The following is a 26848-nucleotide window of genomic DNA, read 5'->3' as shown; positions in this document are numbered from 1 at the left end:
ATGTGTGGTGTGAGGTGGTTTGATCGAGTAAGTAACGTAAGGGTAAGAGAGATGTGTGGAAATAAAAAGAGCGTGGTTGAGAGAGCAGAATAGGGTGTTTTGAAATGGTTTGGGCACATGGAGAGAATGAGTGAGGAAAGATTGACCAAGAGGATATATGTGTCGGAGGTGGAGGGAACGAGGAGAAGAGGGAGACCAAATTGGAGGTGGAAAGATGGAGTGAAGAAGATTTTGTGTGATCGGGGCCTGAACATGCAGGAGGGTGAAAGGAGGGCAAGGAATAGAGTGAATTGGAGCGATGTGGTATACCGGGGTTGACGTGCTGTCGGTGGATTGAATCAGGGCATGTGAAGCGTCTGGGGTGAACCATGGAAAGCTGTGTAGGTATGTATATTTGCGTGTGTGGACGTATGTATATACATGTGTATGGGGGTGGGTTGGGCCATTTCTTTCGTCTGTTTCCTTGCGCTACCTCGCAAACGCGGGAGACAGCGGCAAAAAAAAAAAAAAAAAATCTGGAAGGAGGTAAATATAGTGCGTAAGACAAGGGAGCAAATGGGAACTTCAGTGAAGGGCGCAAATGGGGAGGTGATAACAAGTAGTGGTGATGTGAGAAGGAGATGGAGTGAGTATTTTGAAGGTTTGTTGAATGTGTTTGATGATAGAGTGGCAGATATAGGGTGTTTTGGTCGAGGTGGTGTGCAAAGTGCGAGGGTTAGGGAAAATGATTTGGTAAACAGAGAAGAGATAGTAAAAGCTTTGCGGAAGATGAAAGCCGGCAAGGCAGCAGGTTTGGATGGTATTGCAGTGGAATTTATTAAAAAAGGGGGTGACTGTATTGTTGACTGGTTGGTAAGGTTATTTAATGTATGTATGACTCATGGTGAGGTGCCTGAGAATTGGCGGAATGCGTGCATAGTGCCATTGTACAAAGGCAAAGGCAAAGAGTGAGTGCTCAAATTACAGAGGTATAAGTTTGTTGAGTATTCCTGGCAAATTGGAGAAGGCATATGATAGAGTTGATAGAGATGCTCTGTGGAAGGTATTAAGAATATATGGTGTGGGAGGCAAGTTGTTAGAAGCAGTGAAAAGTTTTTATCGAGGATGTAAGGCATGTGTACGTGTAGGAAGAGAGGAAAGTGATTGGTTCTCAGTGAATGTAGGTTTGCGGCAGGGGTGTGTGATGTCTCCATGGTTGTTTAATTTGTTTATGGATGGGGTTGTTAGGGAGGTAAATGCAAGAGTTTTGGAAAGAGGGGCAAGGATGAAGTCTGTTGGGGATGAGAGAGCTTGGGAAGTGAGTCAGTTGTTGTTCGCTGATGATACAGCGCTGGTGGCTGATTCATGTGAGAAACTGCAGAAGCTGGTGACTGAGTTTGGTAAAGTGTGTGAAAGAAGAAAGTTAAGAGTAAATGTGAATAAGAGCAAGGTTATTAGGTATAGTAGGGTTGAGGGTCAAGTCAATTGGGAGGTAAGTTTGAATGGAGAAAAACTAGAGGAAGTGAAGTGTTTTAGATATCTGGGAGTGGATCTGGCAGCGAATGGAACCATGGAAGCGGAAGTGAATCATAGGGTGGGGGAGGGGGCGAAAATTCTGGGAGCCTTGAAGAATGTTTGGAAGTCGAAAACATTATCTCGGAAAGCAAAAATGGGTATGTTCGAAGGAATAGTGGTCCCAACAATGTTGTATGGCTGCAAGGCATTGGCTATGGATAGAGTTGTGGGCAGGAGGGTGGATGTGCTGGAAATGAGATGTTTGAGGACAATATGTGGTGTGAGGTGGTTTGATCGAGTAAGTAATGTAAGGGTAAGCGAGATGTGTGGAAATAAAAAGAGTGTGGTTGAGAGAGCAGAAGAGGGTGTTTTGAAGTGGTTTGGTCACATGGAGAGAATGAGTGGGGAAAGATTGACCAAGAGGATATATGTGTCAGAGGTGGAGGGAACGAGGAGAAGTGGGAGACCAAATTGGAGGTGGAAAGATGGAGTGAAAAAGATTTTGTGTGATTGGGGCCTGAACATGCAGGAGAGTGAAAGGCATGCAAGGAATAGAGTGAATTGGAACGATGTGGTATACCGGGGTTGACATGCTGTCAATGGATTGAACCAGGGCATGTGAAGTGTCTGGGGTAAACCATGGAAAGTTGTGTGGGGCCTGGATGTGGAAAGGGAGCTGTGGTTTCGTTGCATTATTACATGACAGCTAGAGACTGAGTGTGAATGAATGTGGCCTTTGTTGTCTTTTCCTAGCGCTACCTTGCACAAAGTGAGGGGGGAGGGGGTTATTATTCCATATGTGGCGGGGTGGCGATGGGAGTAAATAAAGGCAGACAGTATGAATTATGTACATGTGTATATATGTATTTCTGTGTGTGTATATATATATGTGTTCATTGAGATGTATAGGTATGTATATCGGTGTGTGTGGACGTGTATGTATATACATGTGCATGTGGGTGGGTTGGGCCATTCTTTCGTCTGTTTCCTTGTGCTACCTCGCTAACGCGGGAGACAGTGACAAAGCAAAATTATTTTTTATTTTTTTTTATTTTGCTTTTTCGCTGTCTCCCGTGTTTGCGAGGTAGCGCAAGGAAACAGACGAAAGAAATGGCACAACCTACCCCCATACACAATGTATATACATACACGTCCACACACACAAATATAAATACCTATACATCTCAATGTACACATATATATGCACACACAGACACATACATATACACCCATGCACACAATTCACACTGTCTGCCTTTATTCATTCCCATCGCCACCTCGCCACACATGGAATACCATCCCCCTCCCCCCTCATGTGTGTGAGGTAGCACTAGGAAAAGACAACAAAGGCCCCATTTGTTCACACTCAGTCTCTAGCTGTCATGCAATAATGCCCGAAAACACAGCTCTCTTTCCACATCCAGGCCCCACACATCTTTCCATGGTTTACCCCAGACGCTTCACATGCCCTGATTCAATCCACTGACAGCACGTCAACCCCGGTATACCACATCGATCCAATTCACTCTATTCCTTGCCCGCCTTTCGCCCTCCTGCATGTTCAGGCCCCGATCACACAAAATCTTTTTTACTCCATCTTTCCTCCTCCAATTTGGTCTCCCACTTCTCCTCGTTCCCTCCACCTCCGACACATATATCCTCTTGGTCAATCTTTCATCACTCATTCTCTCCATGTGCCCAAACCATTTCAAAACCCCCTCTTCTGCTCTCTCAACCACGCTCTTTTTATTTCCACACATCTCTCTTACCCTTACATTACTTACTCGATCAAACCACCTCACACCACACATTGTCCTCAAACATCTCATTTCCAGCACATCCACCCTCCTGCGCACAACTCTATCCATAGCCCACGCCTCGCAACCATACAACATTGTTGGAACCACAATTCCTTCAAACATAGCCATTTTTGCTTTCGGAGATAATGTTCTCGACTTCCACACATTCTTCAAGGCTCCCAGGATTTTCGCCCCCTCCCCCACCCTATGATTCGCTTCCGCTTCCATGGTTCCATCCGCTGCCAGATCCACTCCCAGATATCTAAAACACTTTACTTCCTCCAGTTTTTCTCCATTCAAACTTACCTCCCAATTGACTTGACCCTCAACCCTACTGTACCTAATAACCTTGCAAAAGCAAAATAAACAAATAAATATATACTTTCTTGACAGAATTTTCTCATATCACATCAAGTTTTTATCAGTGCTTATCTAAGAACAAGTTGATGATGAACTTTGTTTTCCCTTTACTCCACTTCATCATGTTTATTTTAGACAGGCATATAATGATTGCTAATATGCAAGGTTACCATAAAAGTAGTAGAGGGGTTTGTACAACAGGATAGACTTGTATTTACATTGTCAGTAAGTACCTGCCATAAACTGACACATTTATTGCATTTTAGGGTTATTATAAGCTTTTTTGACTTTCGTTGTCTGTCCTTAGAGCTACCTCACTAATGCAGAAATGGTGATTGAGTATGATAGGAAAGAGAAAAAAATAATCGAGTGTTTAAGCAAGTCGAAAAGTTGTACCCTATGTCACCTCATCTTGATTATTGGTGATTTTTGGTTCATATGCACCAGGTCATGAGAAGAAAGATCATGAGAGGCAAGTGTTTTGGGAGCAGCTGAGTGAGTGTGTTAGCAGCTTTGATGCATGAGACTGGGTTATAGTGATGGGTGATATGAATGAAAAGGTGAGTAATGTGGCAGTTAAGGGCATAATTGGTGTACTGTAGGTGTTCAGTGTTGTAAATGAAAATGGTGAAGAGCTTGTAGATTTCTTTGGTGAAAAAGGACAGATGATTGCGAATACCTGGTTTAAGAAGAGAGATATACATAAGTATACGTATGTAAGTAGCAGAGATGGCCAGAAAGCGTTATTGGTTAGGTGCGAATTGACAGACGCGTGAAAGAGAGGCTTTGGGATGTTAATGTGTTGAGAGGGGTAACTGGAGGGATGTCTGATCATTATTTTGTGGAGGCGAAGATATGTAGAGGTTTTCAGAAAAAAGAGAGAATGTCAGGGTGAAGAGAGTAGTGAGAGTAAGTGAGCTTCGAAAGGAGACTTGTGTGAGGAAGTACCAGGAGAGATTGAGTGCAGAATTGCAAAAGGTGAGAGCAAATGACATAAGGGGAGTGAGGGAGGAATGGGATGTATTTAGGGAAGCAGTGATGGCTTGTGCAAAAGATGCCTGTGGCATGAGAAAGGTGGGAGGTGGGCAGATTAGAAAGGGTAGTGAATGGTGGGATGAAGAAGTAAGAGTGTTAGTGAAAGATAAGAGTGAGGCATTTGGACGATTTTTGTAGGGAAATAGTGGAAATGAGTGGGAGATGTATAAAAGAAAGAGGCAAGAGGTCAAGAGAAAGGTGCAGAAGGTGAAAAAGAGGGCAAATGAGAGTTGTGGTGAGAGAGTATCATTAAATTTTAGGGAGAATAAAAAGATGTTTTGGAAGGAGGTAAATAAAGTGTGTAAGATGAGAACGAATGGGAACATCGGTGAAAGGGGTAAATGGGAAGGTAATAACAAGTAGTGGTGAAGTGAGTATTTTGAAGATTTGTTGAATGTGTGTGATGATAGCGAGTGGCAGATACAAGGTGTTTTGGTCGAGGTGGTGTGCAAAGTGAGAGGGTCAGGGAGAATGGTTTGGTAAACAGAGAAGAGGTAGTGAAAGCTTTGCAGAAGATGAAAGCCAGCACGGCGGCGGGTTGAGATGGTATTGCTGTGGAATTTATTAAGAAAGGGGATGATTGTGTTGTTGACTGGTTTGTGAGGATATTCAGTGTATGTTTGGTTCATGTTGAAGTGCATGAGGATTGGCAGAATGCATGCATAGTGCCATTATAGAAAGGCATAGGGAATAAAGGTGAATGTTCAGATTTCAGAGGTATAAGTTTGTTGAGTATTCGTGGGAAATTATATGGGAGGGTATTGATTGAGTGGGTAAAGACATGTACAGAGCATCTGATTGGGGAAGAGCAGTATGGTTTCAGAAGTGGTAGAGGATATGTGGATCAGGTATTTGCTTTGAAGAATGTATATGAGAAATCTTAGAAAAACGAATGGATTTGTATCTACTATTTATGGATCTGGAGTAGCCATATGATAGAGTTGATAGAGATGCTCTGTGGAAGGTATTAAGAGTAAGAGGTATTATATGGTATGGGATGTAAGTTGCTAGAAGCAGTGAAAAGTTTTTACTGAGGATGTAAGGCATGTGTATGAGTAGGAAGAGAGGAAAGTGATTGGTTCCCAGTGAATATCGGTTTGCGGCAGGGGTGCGTGATGTTTCCATGGTTGTTAGATTTGTTTATGGTTGGGGTTGTTAGGGAGGTGAATGCAATAGTTTTGAAGAGGGTTAGTATGCAGTCTGTTGTGGATGAGAGAGCTTGGGAAGTGAGTCAGTTGTTGTTTGCTGATGATATAGTGCTGGTGGCTGATTTGGGTGAGAAACTGCAGAAATTGGTGACTGAGTGTGGTAAAGTGTGTGAAAGAAGAAAGCTGAGAGTAAATGTGAATAAGAGCAAGGTTATTAGGTTTAGCAGGGTTGAGGGACAAGTCAATTAGGAGGTAAGTTTAAATGGAGAAAAACTGGAGGAAGTGAAGTGTTTTAGACAATCATGGAGTGGATTTGGCAGCAGTTGGAACCATGGAAGCGGAAGTGAGTCACAGGGTGGGGAAGGGGGCGAAGGTTCTGGGAGCGTTGAGAAGGCGTATGGAAGGCGAGAACGTTATCTCGAAGAGCAAAAATAGGTCTTTTTCAAGGAATAGTGGTTCCAACAATGTTATATGGTTGTGAGGCATGGGCTTTAGATAGGGTTGTGCAGAGGAGGTTGGATGTGCTGGAAATGAGATGTTTGAGGACAATATGTGGTGTGAGGTGGTTTGATCAAGTAAGTAATGAAAAGGTAAGAGAGATGTGTTGTAATAAAAAGAGTGTATTGAGAAAGCAGAAGAGGGTGTATTGAAATGGTTTGGTCACATGGAGAGAATGCGTGAGGAAAGATTGACCAAGAGGATATATGTGTCAGAGGTGGAGGGAATGAGGAGAAGGGGAAACCAAATTGGAGGTGGAAGTATGGAGTGGAAAAGATTTTGAGTGATCGGGGCCTGAACATACAGGAGGATGAAAGGCATGCAAGGAATAGAGTGAATTGGAATGATGTGGTATACCGGGGTCGATGTGCTGTCAATGGATTGAACCAGGGCATGTGAAGTGTCTGGGGTAAACCATGGAAAGTTCTGTGGGGCCTGGATGTGGAAAGGGGGCTGTGGTTTCGGTGCATTATACATGACAGCTAGAGACTGAGTGTGAACGAATGTGGCCTTTGTTGTCTTTTCCTAGCAATGCCTCGCGTGCACATGGGGGTAGGGGGTGCCATTTCATGTGTGGCAGGGTGCCGGCAGGAATGGATGAAGGCAGCATGTATGAATATGTACATGTGTATGTATATATATGTCTGTATGTATGTATATGTTGAAATGTATAGGTATGTATATGTGAGTGTGTGGGCGTTTATTTATATACATTTATCTGGAGAAAAAAAATTTATCTGGAGAAAAAAATGTAGCTTAGACATTGAAGCTTATTGATACAGTGGTTAAATTGATGAGAACTACTATTGACGTTTGTGTAAATAAATCATACATTTCCTTTTTCCATAGCCAGAGGTTGAACCATTATGTGACATTCATTTTCTCATTCATTTCAAGCTAGAAGTTTCAGTTTTCTAAATTGTTTCTTACATTTTTCATATGTATATATATGTATGTGTGTGTGTGTGTATATGTGCGTGTGTATGTGTATGTGTGTGTATGTGTATATGGATATATATATGTATATTATCCCTGGGGATAGGGGTGAAAGAATACTTCCCACGTATTCCTCGCGTGTCGTAGAAAGCGACTAGAGGGGACGGGAGCGGGGGGCCGGAAATCCTCCCCTCCTTGTATTAACTTTCTAAAATGGGAAACAGAAGAAGGAGTCACTCGGGGAGTGCTCATCCTCCTCGAAGGCTCAGAGTGGGGTGCCTAAATGTGTGTGGATGTAACCAAGACGTGAAAAAAGGAGAGATAGGTAGTATGTTTGAGGAAAGGAACCTGGATGTTTTGGCTCTGAGTGAAACGAAGCTCAAGGGTAAAGGGGAAGAGTGGTTTGGGAATGTCTGGGGAGTAAAGTCAGGGGTTAGTGAGAGGACAAGAGCAAGGGAAGGAGTAGCAATACTCCTGAAACAGGAGTTGTGGGAGTATGTGATAGAATGTAAGAAAGTAAATTCTCGATTAATATGGGTAAAACTGAAAGTTGATGGAGAGAGGTGGGTGATTATTGGTGCATATGCACCTGGGCATGAGAAGAAAGATCATGAGAGGCAAGTGTTTTGGGAGCAGCTGAATGAGTGTGTTAGTGGTTTTGATGCGCGAGACCGGGTTATAGTGATGGGTGATTTGAATGCAAAGGTGAGTAATGTGGCAGTTGAGGGAATAATTGGTATACACGGGGTGTTCAGTGTTGTAAATGGAAATGGTGAAGAGCTTGTAGATTTATGTGCTGAAAAAGGACTGATGATTGGAAATACCTGGTTTAAAAAGCGAGATATACATAAGTATACTTATGTAAGTAGGAGAGATGGCCAGAGAGCGTTATTGGATTACGTGTTAATTGACAGGCGTGCGAAAGAGAGACTTTTGGATGTTAATGTGCTGAGAGGTGCAACTGGAGGGATGTCTGATCATTATCTTGTGGAGGCTAAGGTGAAGATTAGTATGGGTTTTCAGAAAAGAGGAGTGAATGTTGGGGTGAAGAAGGTGGTGAGAGTAAGTGAGCTTGGGAAGGAGACCTGTGTGGGGAAGTACCAGGAGAGACTGTGTACAGAATGGAAAAAGGTGAGAACAATGGAAGTAAGGGGAGTCGGGGAGGAATGGGATGTATTTAGGGAATCAGTGATGGATTGCGCAAAAGATGCTTGTGGCATGAGAAGAGTGGGAGGTGGGCTGTTTAGAAAGGGTAGTGAGTGGTGGGATGAAGAAGTAAGAGTATTAGTGAAAGAGAAGAGAGAGGCATTTGGACGATTTTTGCAGGGAAAAAATGCAATTGAGTGGGAGAAGTATAAAAGAAAGAGACAGGAGGTCAAGAGAAAGGTGCAAGAGGTGAAAAAAAGGGCAAATGAGAGTTGGGGTGAGAGACTATCAGTAAATTTTAGGGAGAATAAAAAGATGTTCTGGAAGGAGGTAAATAGGGTGCGTAAGACAAGGGAGCAAATGGGAACTTCAGTGAAGGGCGTAAATGGGGAGGTGATAACAAGTAGCGGTGATGTGAGAAGGAGATGGAATGAGTATTTTGAAGGTTTGTTGAATGTGTCTGATGACAGAGTGGCAGATATAGGGTGTTTTGGTCGAGGTGGTGTGCAAAGTGAGAGGGTTAGGGAAAATGATTTGGTAAACAGAGAAGAGGTAGTAAAAGCTTTGCGGAAGATGAAAGCCGGCAAGGCAGCAGGTTTGGATGGTATTGCAGTGGAATTTATTAAAAAAGGGGGTGACTGTATTGTTGACTGGTTGGTAAGGTTATTTAATGTATGTATGACTCATGGTGAGGTGCCTGAGGATTGGCGGAATGCGTGCATAGTGCCATTGTACAAAGGCAAAGGGGATAAGAGTGAGTGCTCAAATTACAGAGGTATAAGTTTGTTGAGTATTCCTGGTAAATTATATGGGAGGGTATTGATTGAGAGGGTGAAGGCATGTACAGAGCATCAGATTGGGGAAGAGCAGTGCGGTTTCAGAAGTGGTAGAGGATGTGTGGATCAGGTGTTTGCTTTGAAGAATGTATGTGAGAAATACTTAGAAAAGCAAATGGATTTGTATGTAGCATTTATGGATCTGGAGAAGGCATATGATAGAGTTGATAGAGATGCTCTGTGGAAGGTATTAAGAATATATGGTGTGGGAGGCAAGTTGTTAGAAGCAGTGAAAAGTTTTTATCGAGGATGTAAGGCATGTGTACGTGTAGGAAGAGAGGAAAGTGATTGGTTCTCAGTGAATGTAGGTTTGCGGCAGGGGTGTGTGATGTCTCCATGGTTGTTTAATTTGTTTATGGATGGGGTTGTAAAGGAGGTAAATGCAAGAGTCCTGGAAAGAGGGGCAAGTATGAAGTCTGTTGGGGATGAGAGAGCTTGGGAAGTGAGTCAATTGTTGTTCGCTGATGATACAGCGCTGGTGGCTGATTCATGTGAGAAACTGCAGAAGCTGGTGACTGAGTTTGGTAAAGTGTGTGGAAGAAGAAAGTTGAGAGTAAATGTGAATAAGAGCAAGGTTATTAGGTACAGTAGGGGTGAGGGTCAAGTCAATTGGGAGGTGAGTTTGAATGGAGAAAAACTGGAGGAAGTGAAGTGTTTTAGATATCTGGGAGTGGATCTGTCAGCGGATGGAACCATGGAAGCGGAAGTGGATCATAGGGTGGGGGAGGGGGCGAAAATTTTGGGAGCCTTGAAAAATGTGTGGAAGTCGAGAACATTATCTCGGAAAGCAAAAATGGGTATGTTTGAGGGAATAGTGGTTCCAACAATGCTGTATGGTTGCGAGGCGTGGGCTATGGATAGAGATGTGCGCAGGAGGATGGATGTGCTGGAAATGAGATGTTTGAGGACAATGTGTGGTGTGAGGTGGTTTGATCGAGTAAGTAACGTAAGGGTAAGAGAGATGTGTGGAAATAAAAAGAGCGTGGTCGAGAGAGCAGAAGAGGGTGTTTTGAAATGGTTTGGGCACATGGAGAGAATGAGTGAGGAGAGATTGACCAAGAGGATATATGTGTCGGAGGTGGAGGGAACGAGGAGAAGAGGGAGACCAAATTGGAGGTGGAAAGATGGAGTGAAAAAGATTTTGTGTGATCGGGGCCTGAACATGCAGGAGGGTGAAAGGAGGGCAAGAAATAGAGTGAATTGGAGTCATGTGGTATACAGGGGTTGACGTGCTGTCAGTGGATTGAAGCAAGGCATGTGAAGCGTCTGGGGTAAACCATGGAAAGCTGTGTAGGTATGTATATTTGCGTGTCTGGACGTGTGTATGTACATGTGTATGGGGGGGGGGGGGCCATTTCTTTCGTCTGTTTCCTTGCGCTACCTCGCAAACGCGGGAGACAGCGACAAAGTATAAAAAAAAAAAAAAAAAAAAAAAAAAAACTTATGTAAGTAGGAGAGATGGCCAGAGAGCGTTATTGGATTACGTGTTAATTGACAGGCGTGCGAAAGAGAGAATTTTGGATGTTAATGTGCTGAGAGGTGCAACTGGAAGGATGTCTGATCATTATCTTGTGGAGGCAAAGGTGAAGATTTGTATGGGTTTTCAGAAAAGAAGAGTGAATGTTGGGGTGAAGAGGGTGGTGAGAGTAAGTGAGCTTGGGAAGGAGACCTGTGTGAGGAAGTACCAGGAGAGACTGAGTACAGAATGGAAAAAGGTGAGAACAATGGAAGTAAGGGGAGTGGGAGAGGAATGGGATGTATTTAGGGAATCAGTGATGGATTGCGCAAAAGATGCTTGTGGCATGAGAAGAGTGGGAGGTGGGTTGATTAGAAAGGGTAGTGAGTGGTGGGATGAAGAAGTAAGAGTATTAGTGAAAGAGAGAGGCATTTGGATGATTTTTGCAGGGAAAAAATGCAATTGAGTGGGAGATGTATAAAAGAAAGAGACAGGAGGTCAAGAGAAAGGTGCAAGAGGGGAAAAAAAGGGCAAATGAGAGTTGGGGTGAGAGAGTATCATTAAATTTTAGGGAGAATAAAAAGATGTTCTGGAAGGAGGTAAATAAAGTGCGTAAGTCAAGGGAGCAAATGGGAACTTCAGTGAAGGGTGCAAATGGGGAGGTGATAACAAGTAGTGGTGATGTGAGAAGGAGATGGAGTGAGTATTTTGAATGTTTGTTGAATGTGTTTGATGATAGAGTGGCAGATATAGGATGTTTTGGTCGAGGTGGTGTGCAAAGTGAGAGGGTTGGGGAAAATGATTTGGTAAACAGAGAAGAGGTAGTGAAAGCTTTGCGGAAGATGAAAGCCGGCAAGGCAGCAGGTTTGGATGGTATTGCAGTGGAATTTATTAAAAAAGGGGGTGACTGTATTGTTGACTGGTTGGTAAGGTTATTTAATGTATGTATGACTCATGGTGAGGTGCCTGAGGATTGGCGGAATGCGTGCATAGTGCCATTGTACAAAGGCAAAGGGGATAAGAGTGAGTGCTCAAATTACAGAGGTATAAGTTTGTTGAGTATTCCTGGTAAAGTATATGGGAGGGTATTGATTGAGAGGGTGAAGGCATGTACAGAGCATCAGATTGGGGAAGAGCAGGGTGGTTTCAGAAGTGGTAGAGGATGTGTGGATCAGGTGTTTGCTTTGAAGAATGTATGTGAGAAATACTTAGAAAAGCAAATGGATTTGTATGTAGCATTTATGGATCTGGAGAAGGCATATGATAGAGTTGATAGAGATGCTCTGTGGAAGGTATTAAGAATATATGGTGTGGGAGGAAAGTTGTTAGAAGCAGTGAAAAGTTTTTATCGAGGATGTAAGGCATGTGTACGTGTAGGAAGAGAGGAAAGTGATTGGTTCTCAGTGAATGTAGGTTTGCGGCAGGGGTGTGTGATGTCTCCATGGTTGTTTAATTTGTTTATGGATGGGGTTGTTAGGGAGGTAAATGCAAGAGTTTTGGAAAGAGGGGCAAGTATGAAGTCTGTTGGGGATGAGAGAGCTTGGGAAGTGAGTCAGTTGTTGTTCGCTGATGATACAGCGCTGGTGGCTGATTCATGTGAGAAACTGCAGAAGCTGGTGATTGAGTTTGGTAAAGTGTGTGAAAGAAGAAAGTTAAGAGTAAATGTGAATAAGAGCAAGGTTATTAGGTACAGTAGGGTTGAGGGTCAAGTCAATTGGGAGGTGAGTTTGAATGGAGAAAAACTGGAGGAAGTGAAGTGTTTTAGATATCTGGGAGTGGATCTGGCAGCGGATGGAACCATGGAAGCGGAAGTGGATCATAGGGTGGGGGAGGGGGCGAAAATTCTGGGGGTCTTGAAGAATGTGTGGAAGTCGAGAACATTATCTCGGAAAGCAAAAATGGGTATGTTTGAAGGAATAGTGGTTCCAACAATGTTGTATGGTTGCGAGGCGTGGGCTATGGATAGAGTAGTGCGCAGGAGGATGGATGTGCTAGAAATGAGATGTTTGAGGACAATGTGTGGTGTGAGGTGGTTTGATCGAGTGAGTAACGTAAGGGTAAGAGAGATGTGTGGAAATAAAAAGAGCGTGGTTGAGAGAGCAGAAGAGGGTGTTTTGAAGTGGTTTGGGCACATGGAGAGAATGAGTGAGGAAAGATTGACCAAGAGGATATATGTGTCGGAGGTGGAGGGAACGAGGAGAAGAGGGAGACCAAATTGGAGGTGGAAAGATGGGGTGAAAAAGATTTTGTGTGATCGGGGCCTGAACATGCAGGAGGGTGAAAGGAGGGCAAGGAATAGAGTGAATTGGAGCGATGTGGTATACCGGGGTTGACGTGCTGTCAGTGGATTGAATCAAGGCATGTGAAGCGGCTGGGGTAAACCATGGAAAGCTGTGTAGGTGTGTATATTTGCGTGTGTGGACGTATGTATATACATGTGTATGGGGGTGGGTTGGGCCATTTCTTTCGTCTGTTTCCTTGCGCTACCTCGCAAACGCGGGAGACAGCGACAACGTATAATATAATATAAATAATATTATCTGTCTGTGGGTTGGGCCATTCTTTTGTCTGTTTTCTTGTGAGAGACAACGACAAGGTATAATAAGAATAAGAAATATAATGATTTTAGTGACATTTGTAGTTTCATTGAAAACTTGAGTAGAATGCTGACATGTAAGAAGGCTACATTAAAATATTTAACTAATTTCCTGCATAATCCATACAGGTGAACATGTACAAGCCTTGATGACCTGCCTCAAACTTGTGATTGCCTTGTTGGAATATAAGGAGTTTGTGTGGAAGCTGCAGCCATGGCAAAAACTCACTTGCATACTCAGAAAATTTTACTTAGCATGGATAAAGTTTGTATCAAATTTTTTTTTTACTAAATTTTTTAAGTGAAATTATTGTTCATCTTAGTTACAACATAATACTGTGGTCAGTCCCGTCTTTTGGAAACTGTACTTGAGATTTATATTTGTGTTATGTTGATGGAGGAGTGGTATGGACAGGAATGAATGAAAATTGCCAGGGAAAAGGGAGAGAAGGATGTGCAATTGTGCAGTTACCATAAGTATGGGAGGGTGTTACAGAACATAGATGGTATGGATCAAGAATAGTGTAGGTGAAAGGAAAGGTTGTAATTGAGAAAGTATGCATGTGTATGTGTTTTTGTGCCTGTGAATATGGAGACTGTGTGATGTAAGGATGAAATGAATTATTTATGAAGAAATTAGAATGGCTATATGAAGGGTTAGAGAAGGAGAGAAAGGTGGGTGTAATGGGTGATATGAATGTGAAGATGGGATGTGATGAAATTAGTGAGATAATTGGTAAATGGGGAATGCCTGGAGTAAATGAGAATGGAATTTATCATGTGGATGGCTGTGCTAGGAGATTATTTCTTGCAAACACCTTTTTCAGCAGAAGATGATCCACAGATATATGTGGATGGGAAATAATAAAGTGAAGAACAAAAGGGTTTGATTGACTATGTTGTAGTGGATGAAAGTTTGAGAAAGGTTGTGCTAGATGTGAAACTTGTAAGAGGATTCTTTGGAGATTCTGGTCATTATCCAATTCTTGTAGAAGTGAGGATCAGGGAAAAGTGTAGGTATGGCATAAGGAAGAAGGGAGAGGTAAAAGTGTTGGTAAGTTAGAAAATTAATTGGAAAGAATGCATGGAGGAGCATAAAAGAAGGGTGACAGAAAGTTTAGATGATGGTACAGTAATGTAGGGATGCAGTCATGTATGAAAGTGTATAAAATGCTTAGAGAAAGAGTGTTAAAGGTTACAGAATTAGTAGTTGGATACAAGGTTGTGAGACATAAGAATAAAAGGGCAGATGCTTGTTGGATAGATGAGATTAGAAATAGTGTGGAATTGCAGAGGAGGAGGGAAGGAGGGAAGAATATAAGATATGTAAGTGGAATGATAAGGTTGATAAGAGATGCTTTGTGATAGGTCTTAAGAGTATATGGTGTGGAAGGTAAGCAAGCTGCTAGAAGTAGTGAAAAGATTTTACTAAGAATGTAAGGCATGTGTACGAGTAGGAAGAGAGAAGAGTGATTGGTTCTTGGTGAAGGTTGGTCTGCAGCAGGGTGTGTGATGTCCCCATGGTTGGGTTGTTTAAGTTGTTTATGGATGGGGTGTTTAGGGAGATGAATGCAAGAGTTTTGGAGAGAAGGGCGAGTATGCAGTCTTTTAGGGATGAGAGGGCTTGGGAAGTAGTCTGTTGTTGTTTGCTGATGATACAGCTCTTGTGGCTGATTTGAGTGAGAAACTGCAGAAGTTGGTGACTGAGTTTGGAAAAGTGTGTGAAAGGAGAAAGTTGAGACTAACGTGAATAAGAGCAAGGTTGTTAAGTTCACTAGGGTTGAGGGACAAGTAAATTGGAATGGAAGTTTGAAAGGAGAAAAATGTAGGAAGTGAAGTGTTTTAGATATTTGGGAGTGGACTTAGCAGTGAATGGAACCATGGAAGTGGAAGTGAGTCACTGGGTGGGGGGAGGTGGCGAAGGCTCTGGGAGCGATGAAGAAAGTGTGGAAGGAGAGAACGTTATCTTAGAGCAAAAATGGATATTTTTGAAGGAATATGGTTGCAAGGTGTGGAGATAGGGTTGTACAAAGGAGGGTGGATGTGTTGGAAATGAAATGTTTGAGGACAATATGTGGTGTGAGATGGTTTTATCAAGTAAGTAATGAAAGGGTAAGAGAGATGTGTGGAAATAAAAAGAGTGTGGTTGAGAAAGCAGAAAAGGGTGTGTTGAAATGGTTTCGACATATGGAGAGAATAAGTGAGAAAAGATTGACAAAGAGGAGGGAACAAGGAGAAACAGGAGACCAAATAAGAGGTGGAAGGATGGAGTGAAAATGATTTTGAGTTATTGGGGCCTGAACATACAGGAGGGTGAGAGGCATGCAAGGAATAGAATGAATTGGAACAGTATGGTATACCAGGGTTGACGTGCTGACAGTGGACTGAACTAAGGCATGTGAAACATTTGGGGTAAAACCATGTAAAGGTCTGTGGGGTCTTAATGTGGATAGGGAGCTGTATTTTCAGTCATTACACATGACAGCTAGAGACTGAGTGTGAATGAATGTGGTGCTTTGTATCTGATTTCCTGGTGCTACCTTGCTGAAGCAAAGGGTGGTGATGCTGTTTCCTGAGTGGGGGGGGGGGGGGGGGGGGGTGGCGCCAGGAATGGATGAAGTTAAGCAAGTGTAAATATGTACATGTGTATATATGTCTGTGTATGTATATATATATGTATATATATATATATATATATATATATATATATATATATATTTTTTTTGTCGCTGTCTCCCGCATTTGCGAGGTAGCGCAAGGAAACAGACGAAAGAAATGGCCCAACCCACCCCCATACACATGTATATACATACGTCCACACATGCAAATATACATACCTACACAGCTTTCCATGGTTTACCCCAGACGCTTCACATGCCCTGATTCAATCCACTGACAGCACATCAACCCCGGTATACCACATCGCTCCAATTCACTCTATTCCTTGCCCTCCTTTCACCCTCCTGCATGTTCAGGCCCCGATCACACAAAATCTTCTTCACTCCATCTTTCCATCTCCAATTTGGTCTCCCTCTTCTCCTCGTTCCCTCCACCTCCGACACATATATCCTCTTGGTCAATCTTTCCTCACTCATTCTCTCCATGTGCCCAAACCATTTCAAAACACCCTCTTCTGCTCTCTCAACCACGCTCTTTTTATTTCCACACATCTCTCTTACCCTTACGTTACTTACTCGATCAAACCACCTCACACCACACATTGTCCTCAAACATCTCATTTCCAGCACATCCATCCTCCTGCGCACCACTCTATCCATAGCCCACGCCTCGCAACCATACAACATTGTTGGAACCACTATTCCTTCAAACATACCCATTTTTGCTTTCCGAGATAATGTTCTCGACTTCCACACATTCTTCAAGGCTCCCAGAATTTTCGCCCCCTCCCCCACCCTATGATCCACTTCCGCTTCCATGGTTCCATCCACTGCCAGATCCACTCCCAGATATCTAAAACACTTCACTTCCTCCAGTTTTTCTCCATTCAAACTCACCTCCCAATTGACTTGACCCTCAACCCTACTGTACCTAATAACCTTGCTCTTATTCACATTTACTCTTAACTTTCTTCTTTCACACACTTTACCAAACTCAGTCACCAGCTTCTGCAGTTTCTCACATGAATCAGCCACCAGCGCTGTATCATCAGCGAACAACAACTGACTCACTTCCCAAGCTCTCTCATCCCCAACAGACTTCATACTTGCCCCTCTTTCCAAAACTCTTGCATTCACCTCCCTAACAACCCCATCCATAAACAAATTAAACAACCATGGAGACATCACACACCCCTGCCGCAAACCTACATTCACTGAGAACCAATCACTTTCCTCTCTTCCTACATGTACACATGCCTTACATCCTCGATAAAAACTTTTCACTGCTTCTAACAACTTGCCTCCCACACCATATATTCTTAATACCTTCCACAGAGCATCTCTATCAACTCTATCATATGCCTTCTCCAGATCCATAAATGCTACATACAAATCCATTTGCTTTTCTAAGTATTTCTCACATACATTCTTCAAAGCAAACACCTGATCCACACATCCTCTACCACTTCTGAAACCACACTGCTCTTCCCCAATCTGATGCTCTGTACATGCCTTCACCCTCTCAATCAATACCTTCCCATATAATTTACCAGGAATACTCAACAAACTTATACCTCTGTAATTTGAGCACTCACTCTTATCCCCTTTGCCTTTGTACAATGGCACTATGCATGCATTCCGCCAATCCTCAGGCACCTCACCATGAGTCATACATACATTAAATAACCTTACCAACCAGTCAACAATACAGTCAATACGGGCTACAATACGGGCTATGGATAGAGTGGTGCGCAGGAGGATGGATGTGCTGGAAATGAGATGTTTGAGGACAATGTGTGGTGTGAGGTGGTTTGATCGAGTAAGTAACGTAAGGGTAAGAGAGATGTGTGGAAATAAAAAGAGCGTGGTTGAGAGAGCAGAAGAGGGTGTTTTGAAATGGTTTGGGCACATGGAGAGAATGAGTGAGGAAAGATTGACCAAGAGGATATATGTGTCGGAGGTGGAGGGAACGAGGAGAAGAGGGAGACCAAATTGGAGGTGGAAAGATGGAGTGAAGAAGATTTTGTGTGATCGGGGCCTGAACATGCAGGAGGGTGAAAGGAGGGCAAGGAATAGAGTGAATTGGAGCGATGTGGTATACCGGGGTTGATGTGCTGTCAGTGGATTGAATCAGGGCATGTGAAGCGTCTGGGGTAAACCATGGAAAGCTGTGTAGGTATGTATATTTGCATGTGTGGACGTATGTATATACATGTGTATGGGGGTGGGTTGGGCCATTTCTTGCGTGTGTGGACGTATGTATATACATGTGTATGGGGGGGGGGGGGGTTGGGCCATTTCTTTCGTCTGTTTCCTTGCGCTACCTCGCAAACGCGGGAGACAGCGACAAAGTATAATAAAAAAATAATAATAATATATATATATATATATATATATATATATATATATATATATATATATATATATATATATATATATATTATCCCTGGGGATAGGGGATTAAGAATATTTCCCACGTATTCCCTGCGTGTCGTAGAAGGCGACTAAAAGGGGAGGGAGCGGGGGGCTGGAAATCCTCCCCTCTCGTTTTTTTTTTTTTTTTAATTTTCCAAAAGAAGGAACAGAGGGGGCCAGGTGAGGATATTCCAAAAAAGGCCCAGTCCTCTGTTCTTAACGCGGGAAATGGCAAATAGTTTAAAAGAAAGAAAAGAAAATATATATATATATATATATATATATATATATATATATATATATATATATATATATATATATATATATAATGGTTTCAACCTCTGGCTATGGAAAAGGGAAATGTATAATTTATTTACACAAACATCAATAGCAGTTCTCATCAATTTAACCACTGTATCAATAAGCTTCAATGTCTAAGCTACATTTTTTCCAATTTCACTATTTTCTTGTCAAAGCACCATGTATGTACCACATCTCTCCTGGTATTTCCTCACACAAGTCTCCTTCCCAAGCTCACTTACTCTCACCACTCTCTTCACCCCAACATTCTCTCTTCTTTTCTGAAAACCCCCACAAATCTTCACCTTCGCTTCCACAAGATAATGATCAGACATCCCTCCAGTTCCACCTCTCAGCACATTAACATCCAAAAGTCTCTCTTTCGTGCGTCTATCAATTAACACGTAATCCAATAACGCTCTCTGGCCATCTCTCCTACTTACATACGTATACTTATGTATATCTCACTTTTTAAACCAGGTATTCCCAATCACCAGTCCTTTTTCAGCACACAAATCTACAAGCTCTTCACCATTTCCATTTACAACACTGAACACTCCATGTATACCAATTATTCCCTCAACTGCCACATTACTCACCTTTGCATTCAAATCACTCATCAGTATAACCCGGTCTTGTGCATCAAAACCACTAACACACTCATTCAGCTGCTCCCAAAACACTTGCCTCTCATGATCTTTCTTCTCATGGCCAGGTGCATATCCACCAATAATCACCCATCTCTCTCCATCAGCTTTTAGTTTTACCCATATCAATCTAGAATTTACTTTCTTACACTCTATCACATATTCCCACAACTCCTGTTTCAGGAGTAGTGCTACTCCTTCCCTTGCTCTTGTCCTCTCACTAACCCCTGACTTTACTCCCAAGACATTCCCAAACCACTCTTCCCCTTTACCCATGAGCTTCGTTTCACTCAGAGCCAAAACATCCAGGTTCCTTTCCTCAAACATACTACCTATCTCTCCTTTTTTCTCATCTTGGTTAGATCCACACACATTTAGACACCCCAATCTGAGCCTTCGAGGAGGATTAGCACTCCTCGCGTGACTCCTTCTTCTGTTTCCCCTTTTAGAATGTTAAGATACAAGGAGGGGAGGGTTTCTGGCCCCCCACTCCCATCCCCTTTAGTCGCCTTCTACGACACGTGAGGAATGCGTGGGAATTATTCTTTCTCCCCTATCCCCAGGGTTATATATATATCTTTATATTTATTTTATTTTGCTTTGTCGCTGTCTCACGCGTTTGTGGGGTAGCGCAAGGAAACAGACGAAAGAAATGGCCCAACCCACCCACATACACATGTATATACATACACGTCCACACACGCAAATATACATACCTATACATCTCAATGTACACATATATATACACACACAGACACATACATATATACCCATACACAATATTCACACTGTCTGCCTTTATTCATTCCCATCGCCACCTCGCCAGACATGGAATACCTTCCCCCTCCCCCCTCATGTGTGCGAGGTAGCACTAGGAAAAGACAACAAAGGCCCCATTCGTTCACACTCAGTCTCTAGCTGTCATGCAATAATGCCCGAAACCACAGCTCCCTTTCCACATCCAGGCCCCACACAACTTTCCATGGTTTACCCCAGACGCTTCACATGCCCTGATTCAATCCACTGACAGCATGTCAACCACAGTATACCACATCGATCCAATTCACTCTATTCCTTGGCCGCCTTTCACCCTCCTGCATGTTCAGGCCCCGATCACTCAAAACCTTTTTCACTCCATCTTTCCACCTCCAATTTGGTCTCCCACTTCTCCTCGTTCCCTCCACCTCCGACACATATATCCTCTAGGTCAATCTTTCCTCACTCATTCTCTCCATGTGCCCAAACCATTTCAAAACACTCTCTTCTGCTCTCTCAACCACGCTCTTTTTATTTCCACACATCTCTTAAATTACTTACTTAAATTACTTACTTGAATTAATTACTTAAATTACTTACTCGATCAAACCACCTCACACCACACATTGTCCTCAAATATATATATATATATATATATATATATATACATATATATGGGGGGGGGTTGGGCCATTTCTTTCGTCTGTTTCCTTGCGCTACCTCGCAAACGCGGGAGACAGCGACAAAGTATAATAAAAAAAAAAAATATAATAATATGTGAATAAGAGCAAGGTTATTAGGTACAGTAGGGTTGAGGGTCAAGTCAATTGGGAGGTGAGTTTGAATGGAGAAAAACTGGAGGAAGTGAAGTGTTTTAGATATCTGGGAGTGGATCTGGCAGCGGATGGAACCATGGAAGCGGAAGTGGATCATAGGGTGGGGGAGGGGGCGAAAATTCTGGGAGCCTTGAAGAATGTGTGGAAGTCGAGAACATTATCTCGGAAAGCAAAAATGGGTATGTTTGAAGGAATAGTAGTTCCAACAATGTTGTATGGTTGCGAGGCGTGGGCTATGGTTAGAGTTGTGCGCAGGAGGATGGATGTGCTGGAAATGAGATGTTTGAGGACAATGTGTGGTGTGAGGTGGTTTAATCGAGTAAGTAGCGTAAGGGTAAGAGAGATGTGTGGAAATAAAAAGAGCGTGGTTGAGAGAGCAGAAGAGGGTGTTTTGAAATGGTTTGGTCACATGGAGAGAATGAGTGAGGAAAGATTGACCAAGAGGATATATGTGTCGGAGGTGGAGGGAACGAGGAGAAGAGGGAGACCAAATTGGAGGTGGAAAGATGGAGTGAAAAAGATTTTGTGTGATCGGGGCCTGAACATGCAGGAGGGTGAAAGGAGGGCAAAGAATAGAGTGAATTGGAGCGATGTGGTTTACCGGGGTTGACGTGCTGTCAGTGGATTGAATCAAGGCATGTGTATGGGGGTGGGTTGGGCCATTTCTTTCGTCTGTTTACTTGCGCTACCTCACAAACGCGGGAGACAGCGACAAAGCAAAAAAAAAAAAAAAAAAAAAAAATATATATATATATATATATATATATATATATATATATATATATATATATATATATATATATATCCCTAAATACATCCCATTCCTTCCCCATTCCCCTTACTTCCATTGTTCTCACCTTTTTCCATTCTGTACTCAGTCTCTCCTGGTACTTCCTCACACAAGTCTCCTTCCCAAGCTCACTTACTCTCACCACCCTCATCACCCCAACATTCACTCCTCTCTTCTGAAAACCCATACAAATCTTCACCTTAGCCTCCACACGATAATGATCAGACATCCCTCCAGTTGCACCTCTCAGCACATTAACATCCAAAAGTCTCTCTTTTGCGCGCCTGTCAATTAACACATAATCCAATAACGCTCTCTGGCCATCTCTCCTACTTATATACGTATACTTATGTATATCTCGCTTTTTAAACCAGGTATTCCCAATCACCAGGCCTTTTTCAGAAAAGCACATAAATCTACAAGCTCTTCACCATTTCCATTTACAACAGTGAACACCCCAGGTATACCAATTATTCCCTCAACTGCCACATTACTCACCTTTGTATTCAAATCACCCATCACTATAACCTGGTCTCGTGCATCAAAACCACTAACACACTCATTCAGCTGCTCCCAAAACACTTGCCTCGCTTGATCTTTCTTCTCATGCCCAGGTGCATTTTTTTTTTTCTTTTTTTTTTTTTTTTTTGCTTTGTCGCTGTCTCCTGCATTTGCGGGGTAGCGCAAGGAAACAGACGAAAGAAATGGCCCAACCCACCCCCATACACATGTATATACATACGTCCACACACGCAAATATATATACCTACACAACTTTCCATGGTTTACCCCAGACGCATATGCCCAGGTGCATATGCACCAATAATCACCCATCTCTCTCTCCATCAACTTTCAGTTTTACCCATATTAATCGAGAATTTACTTTCTTACATTCTATCATATACTCCCACAACTCCTGTTTCAGGAGTACTGCTACTCCTTCCGTTGCTCTCGTCCTCTCACTAACCCCTGACTTTACTCCCAAGACATTCCCAAACCACTCTTCCCCTTTACCCTTGAGCTTCGTTTCACTCAGAGCCAAAACGTCCAGGTTCCTTTCCTCAAACATACTACCTATCTCTCCTTTTTTCACGACTTGGTTACATCCACACACATTTAGACACCCCAGATGCTTGTGGCATGAGAAGAGTGGGAGGTGGGTTGATTAGAAAGGGTAGTGAGTGGTGGGATGAAGTAAAATTATTAGTGAAAGAGAAGAGAGAGGCATTTGAACGATTTTTGCAGGGAAAAAATGCAATTGAGTGGGAGATGTATAAAAGAAAGAGACAGGAGGTCAAGAGAAAGGTGTAAGAGGTGAAAAAGAGGGCAAATGAGAGTTGGGGTGAGAGAGTATCATTAAATTTTAGGGAGAATAAAAAGATGTTCTGGAAGGAGGTAAATAAAGTGCGTAAGACAAGGGAGCAAATGGGAACTTCAATGAAGGGTGCAAATGGGGAGGTGATAACAAGTAGTGGTGATGTGAGAAGGAGATGGAGTGAGTATTTTGAAGGTTTGTTGAATGTGTTTGATGATAGAGTGGCAGATATAAGGTGTTTTGGTCGAGGTGGTGTGCAAAGTGAGAGGGTTAGGGAAAATGATTTGGTAAACAGAGAAGAGGTAGTAAAAGCTTTGCGGAAGATGAAAGCCAGCAAGGCAGCAGGTTTGGATAGTATTGCAGTGGAATTTATTAAAAAAGGGGGTGACTGTATTATTGACTGGTTGGTAAGGTTATTTAATGTATGTATGACTCATGGTGAGGTGCCTGAGGATTGGCAGAATGCGTGCATAGTGCCAGTGTACAAAGGCAAAGAGGATAAGAGTGAGTGCTCAAATTACAGAGGTATAAGTTTGTTGAGTATTCCTGGTAAATTATATGGGAGGGTATTGATTGAGAGGGTGAAGGCATGTACAGAGCATCAGATTGGGGAAGAGCAGTGTGGTTTCAGAAGTGGTAGAGGATGTGTGGATCAGGTGTTTGCTTTGAAGAATGTATGTGAGAAATACTTAGAAAAGCAAATGGATTTGTATGTAGCATTTATGGATCTGGAGAAGGCATATGATAGAGTTGATAGAGATGCTCTGTGGATGGTATTAAGAATATATGGTGTGGGAGGCAAGTTGTTAGAAGCAGTGAAAAGTTTTTATTGAGGATGTAAGGCATGTGTACATGTAGGAAGAGAGGAAAGTGATTGGTTCTCAGTGAATGTAGGTTTGCGGCAGGGGTGTGTGATGTCTCCATGGTTGTTTAAATTGTTTATGGATGGGGATGTTAGGGAGGTGAATACAAGAGTTTTGGAAAGGGGCAAGTATGAAGTCTGTTGGGGATGAGAGAGCTTGGGAAGTGAGTCAGTTGTTGTTCGCTGATGATACAGCGCTGGTGGCTGATTCATGTGAGAAACTGCAGAAGCTGGTGACTACGTTTGGTAAAGTGTGTGAAAGAAGAAAGTTAAGAGTTAATGTGAATAAGAGCAAGGTTATTAGGTACAGTAGGGTTGAGGGTCAAGTCAATTGGGAGGTAAGTTTAAATGGAGAAAAACTGGAGGAAGTAAAGTGTTTTAGATATCTGGGAGTGGATCTGGCAGCGGATGGAACCATGGAAGCGGAAGTGGATCATAGGGTGTTGGAGGGGGTGAAAATCCTGGGAGCCTTGAAGAATGTGAGGAAGTCGAGAACATTATCTCGGAAAGCAAAAATGGGTATGTTTGAAGGAATAGTGGTTCCAACAATGTTGTATGGTTGTGAGGCGTGGGCTATGGATAGAGTTGTGCGCAGGAGGGTGGATGTGCTGGAAATGAGATGTTTGAGGACAGTGTGTGGTGTGAGGTGGTTTGATCGAGTAAGTAACGTAAGGGTAAGAGAGATGTGTGGAAATAAAAAGAGCGTGGTTGAGAGAGCAGAGGAGGGTGTTTTGAAATGGTTTGGGCACATGGAGAGAAAATACTTAGAAAAGCAAATGGATTTGTATGTAGCATTTATGGATATGGAGAAGGCATACGATAGAGTTGATAGAGATGCTCTGTGGAAGGTATTAAGAATATATGGTGTGGGAGGAAAGTTGTTAGAAGCAGTGAAAAGTTTTTATCAAGGATGTAAGGCATGTGTACGTGTAGGAAGAGAGGAAAGTGATTGGTTCTCAGTGAATGTAGGTTTGCGGCAGGGGTGTGTGATGTCTCCATGGTTGTTTAATTTGTTTATGGATGGGGTTGTTAGGGAGGTGAATGCAAGAGTTTTGGAAAGAGAGGCAAGTATGAAGTCTGTTGGGGATGAGAGAGCTTGGGAAGTGAGTCAGTTGTTGTTCGCTGATGATACAGCGCTGGTGGCTGATTCATGTGAGAAACTGCAGACGCTGGTGACTGAGTTTGGAAAAGTGTGTGGAAGAAGAAAGTTAAGAGTAAATGTGAATAAGAGCAAGGTTATTAGGTACAGTAGGGTTGAGGGTCAAGTCAATTGGGAGGTGAGTTTGAATGGAGAAAAACTGGAGGAAGTGAAGTGTTTTAGATATCTGGGAGTGGATCTGGCAGTGGATGGAACCATGGAAGCGGAAGTGGATCATAGGGTGTTGGAGGGGGCGAAAATCCTGGGAGCCTTGAAGAATGTGTGGAAGTCGAGAACATTATCTCGGAAAGCAAAAATGGGTATGTTTGAAGGAATAGTGGTTCCAACAATGTTGTATGGTTGCGAGGCGTGGGCTATGGATAGAGTTGTGCGCAGGAGGGTGGATGTGCTGGAAATGAGATGTTTGAGGACAGTGTGTGGTGTGAGGTGGTTTGATCGAGTAAGTAACGTAAGGGTAAGAGAGATGTGTGGAAATAAAAAGAGCGTGGTTGAGAGAGCAGAGGAGGGTGTTTTGAAATGGTTTGGGCACATGGAGAGAAAATACTTAGAAAAGCAAATGGATTTGTATGTAGCATTTATGGATCTGGAGAAGGCATACGATAGAGTTGATAGAGATGCTCTTTGGAAGGTATTAAGAATATATGGTGTGGGAGGAAAGTTGTTAGAAGCAGTGAAAAGTTTTTATCGAGGATGTAAGGCATGTGTACGTGTAGGAAGAGAGGAAAGTGATTGGTTCTCAGTGAATGTAGGTTTGCGGCAGGGGTGTGTGATGTCTCCATGGTTGTTTAATTTGTTTATGGATGGGGTTGTTAGGGAGGTGAATGCAAGAGTTTTGGAAAGAGGGGCAAGTATGAAGTCTGTTGGGGATGAGACAGCTTGGGAAGTGAGTCAGTTGTTGTTCGCTGATGATACAGCGCTGGTGGCTGATTCATGTGAGAAACTGCAGAAGCTGGTGACTGAGTTTGGAAAAGTGTGTGGAAGAAGAAAGTTAAGAGTAAATGTGAATAAGAGCAAGGTTATTAGGTACAGTAGGGTTGAGGGTCAAGTCAATTGGGAGGTGAGTTTGAATGGAGAAAAACTGGAGGAAGTGAAGTGTTTTAGATATCTGGGAGTGGATCTGGCAGTGGATGGAACCATGGAAGCGGAAGTGGATCATAGGGTGGGGGAGGGGGCGAAAATCCTGGGGGCCTTGAAGAATGTGTGGAAGTCGAGAACATTATCTCGGAAAGCAAAAATGGGTATGTTTGAAGGAATAGTGGTTCCAACAATGTTGTATGGTTGCGAGGCGTGGGCTATGGATAGAGTTGTGCGCAGGAGGATGGATGTGCTGGAAATGAGATGTTTGAGGACATTGTGTGGTGTGAGGTGGTTTGATCGAGTAAGTAACATAAGGGTAAGAGAGATGTGTGGAAATAAAAAGAGCGTGGTTGAGAGAGCAGAAGAGTGTGTTTTGAAATGGTTTGGTCACATGGAGAGAATGAGTGAGGAAAGATTGACCAAGAGGATATATGTGTCGGAGGTGGAGGGAACGAGGAGAAGAGGGAGACCAAATTGGAGGTGGAAAGATGGAGTGAAAAAGATTTTGTGTGATCGGGGCCTGAACATGCAGGAGGGTGAAAGGAGGGCAAAGAATAGAGTGAATTGGAGCGATGTGGTATACCGGGGTTGACGTGCTGTCAGTGGATTGAATCAAGGCATGTGTATGGGGGTGGGTTGGGCCATTTCTTTCGTCTGTTTCCTTGCGCTACCTCGCAAACGCGTGAGACAGCGACAAAGCAAAAAAAAAAAAAAAAAAAAAAGTAGAGTATTCCTGGTAAATTATATGGGAGGGTATTGATTGAGAGGG

General features: G+C 42.8%; 1 protein-coding gene across 2 annotated transcripts in view; it reads left to right on the top strand.

Annotated features, from left to right (window-relative positions):
* LOC139750829 (uncharacterized) overlaps positions 1 to 26848 on the top strand; it is a 210227-nt gene that overhangs the window by 143113 nt on the left and 40266 nt on the right. For both annotated transcript variants that reach the window (XM_071665603.1, XM_071665602.1), the window contains exon 10: positions 13434 to 13569. In XM_071665603.1, the coding sequence (XP_071521704.1) occupies positions 13434 to 13569 (136 nt within the window). The remainder of the gene's footprint in view (positions 1 to 13433; positions 13570 to 26848) is intronic.

This window comes from Panulirus ornatus, chromosome 10 (assembly GCF_036320965.1).
Source record: "Panulirus ornatus isolate Po-2019 chromosome 10, ASM3632096v1, whole genome shotgun sequence".
Classification (NCBI taxonomy): domain Eukaryota; kingdom Metazoa; phylum Arthropoda; class Malacostraca; order Decapoda; family Palinuridae; genus Panulirus; species Panulirus ornatus.
This window is presented reverse-complemented; position numbering and strand designations above follow the sequence as displayed.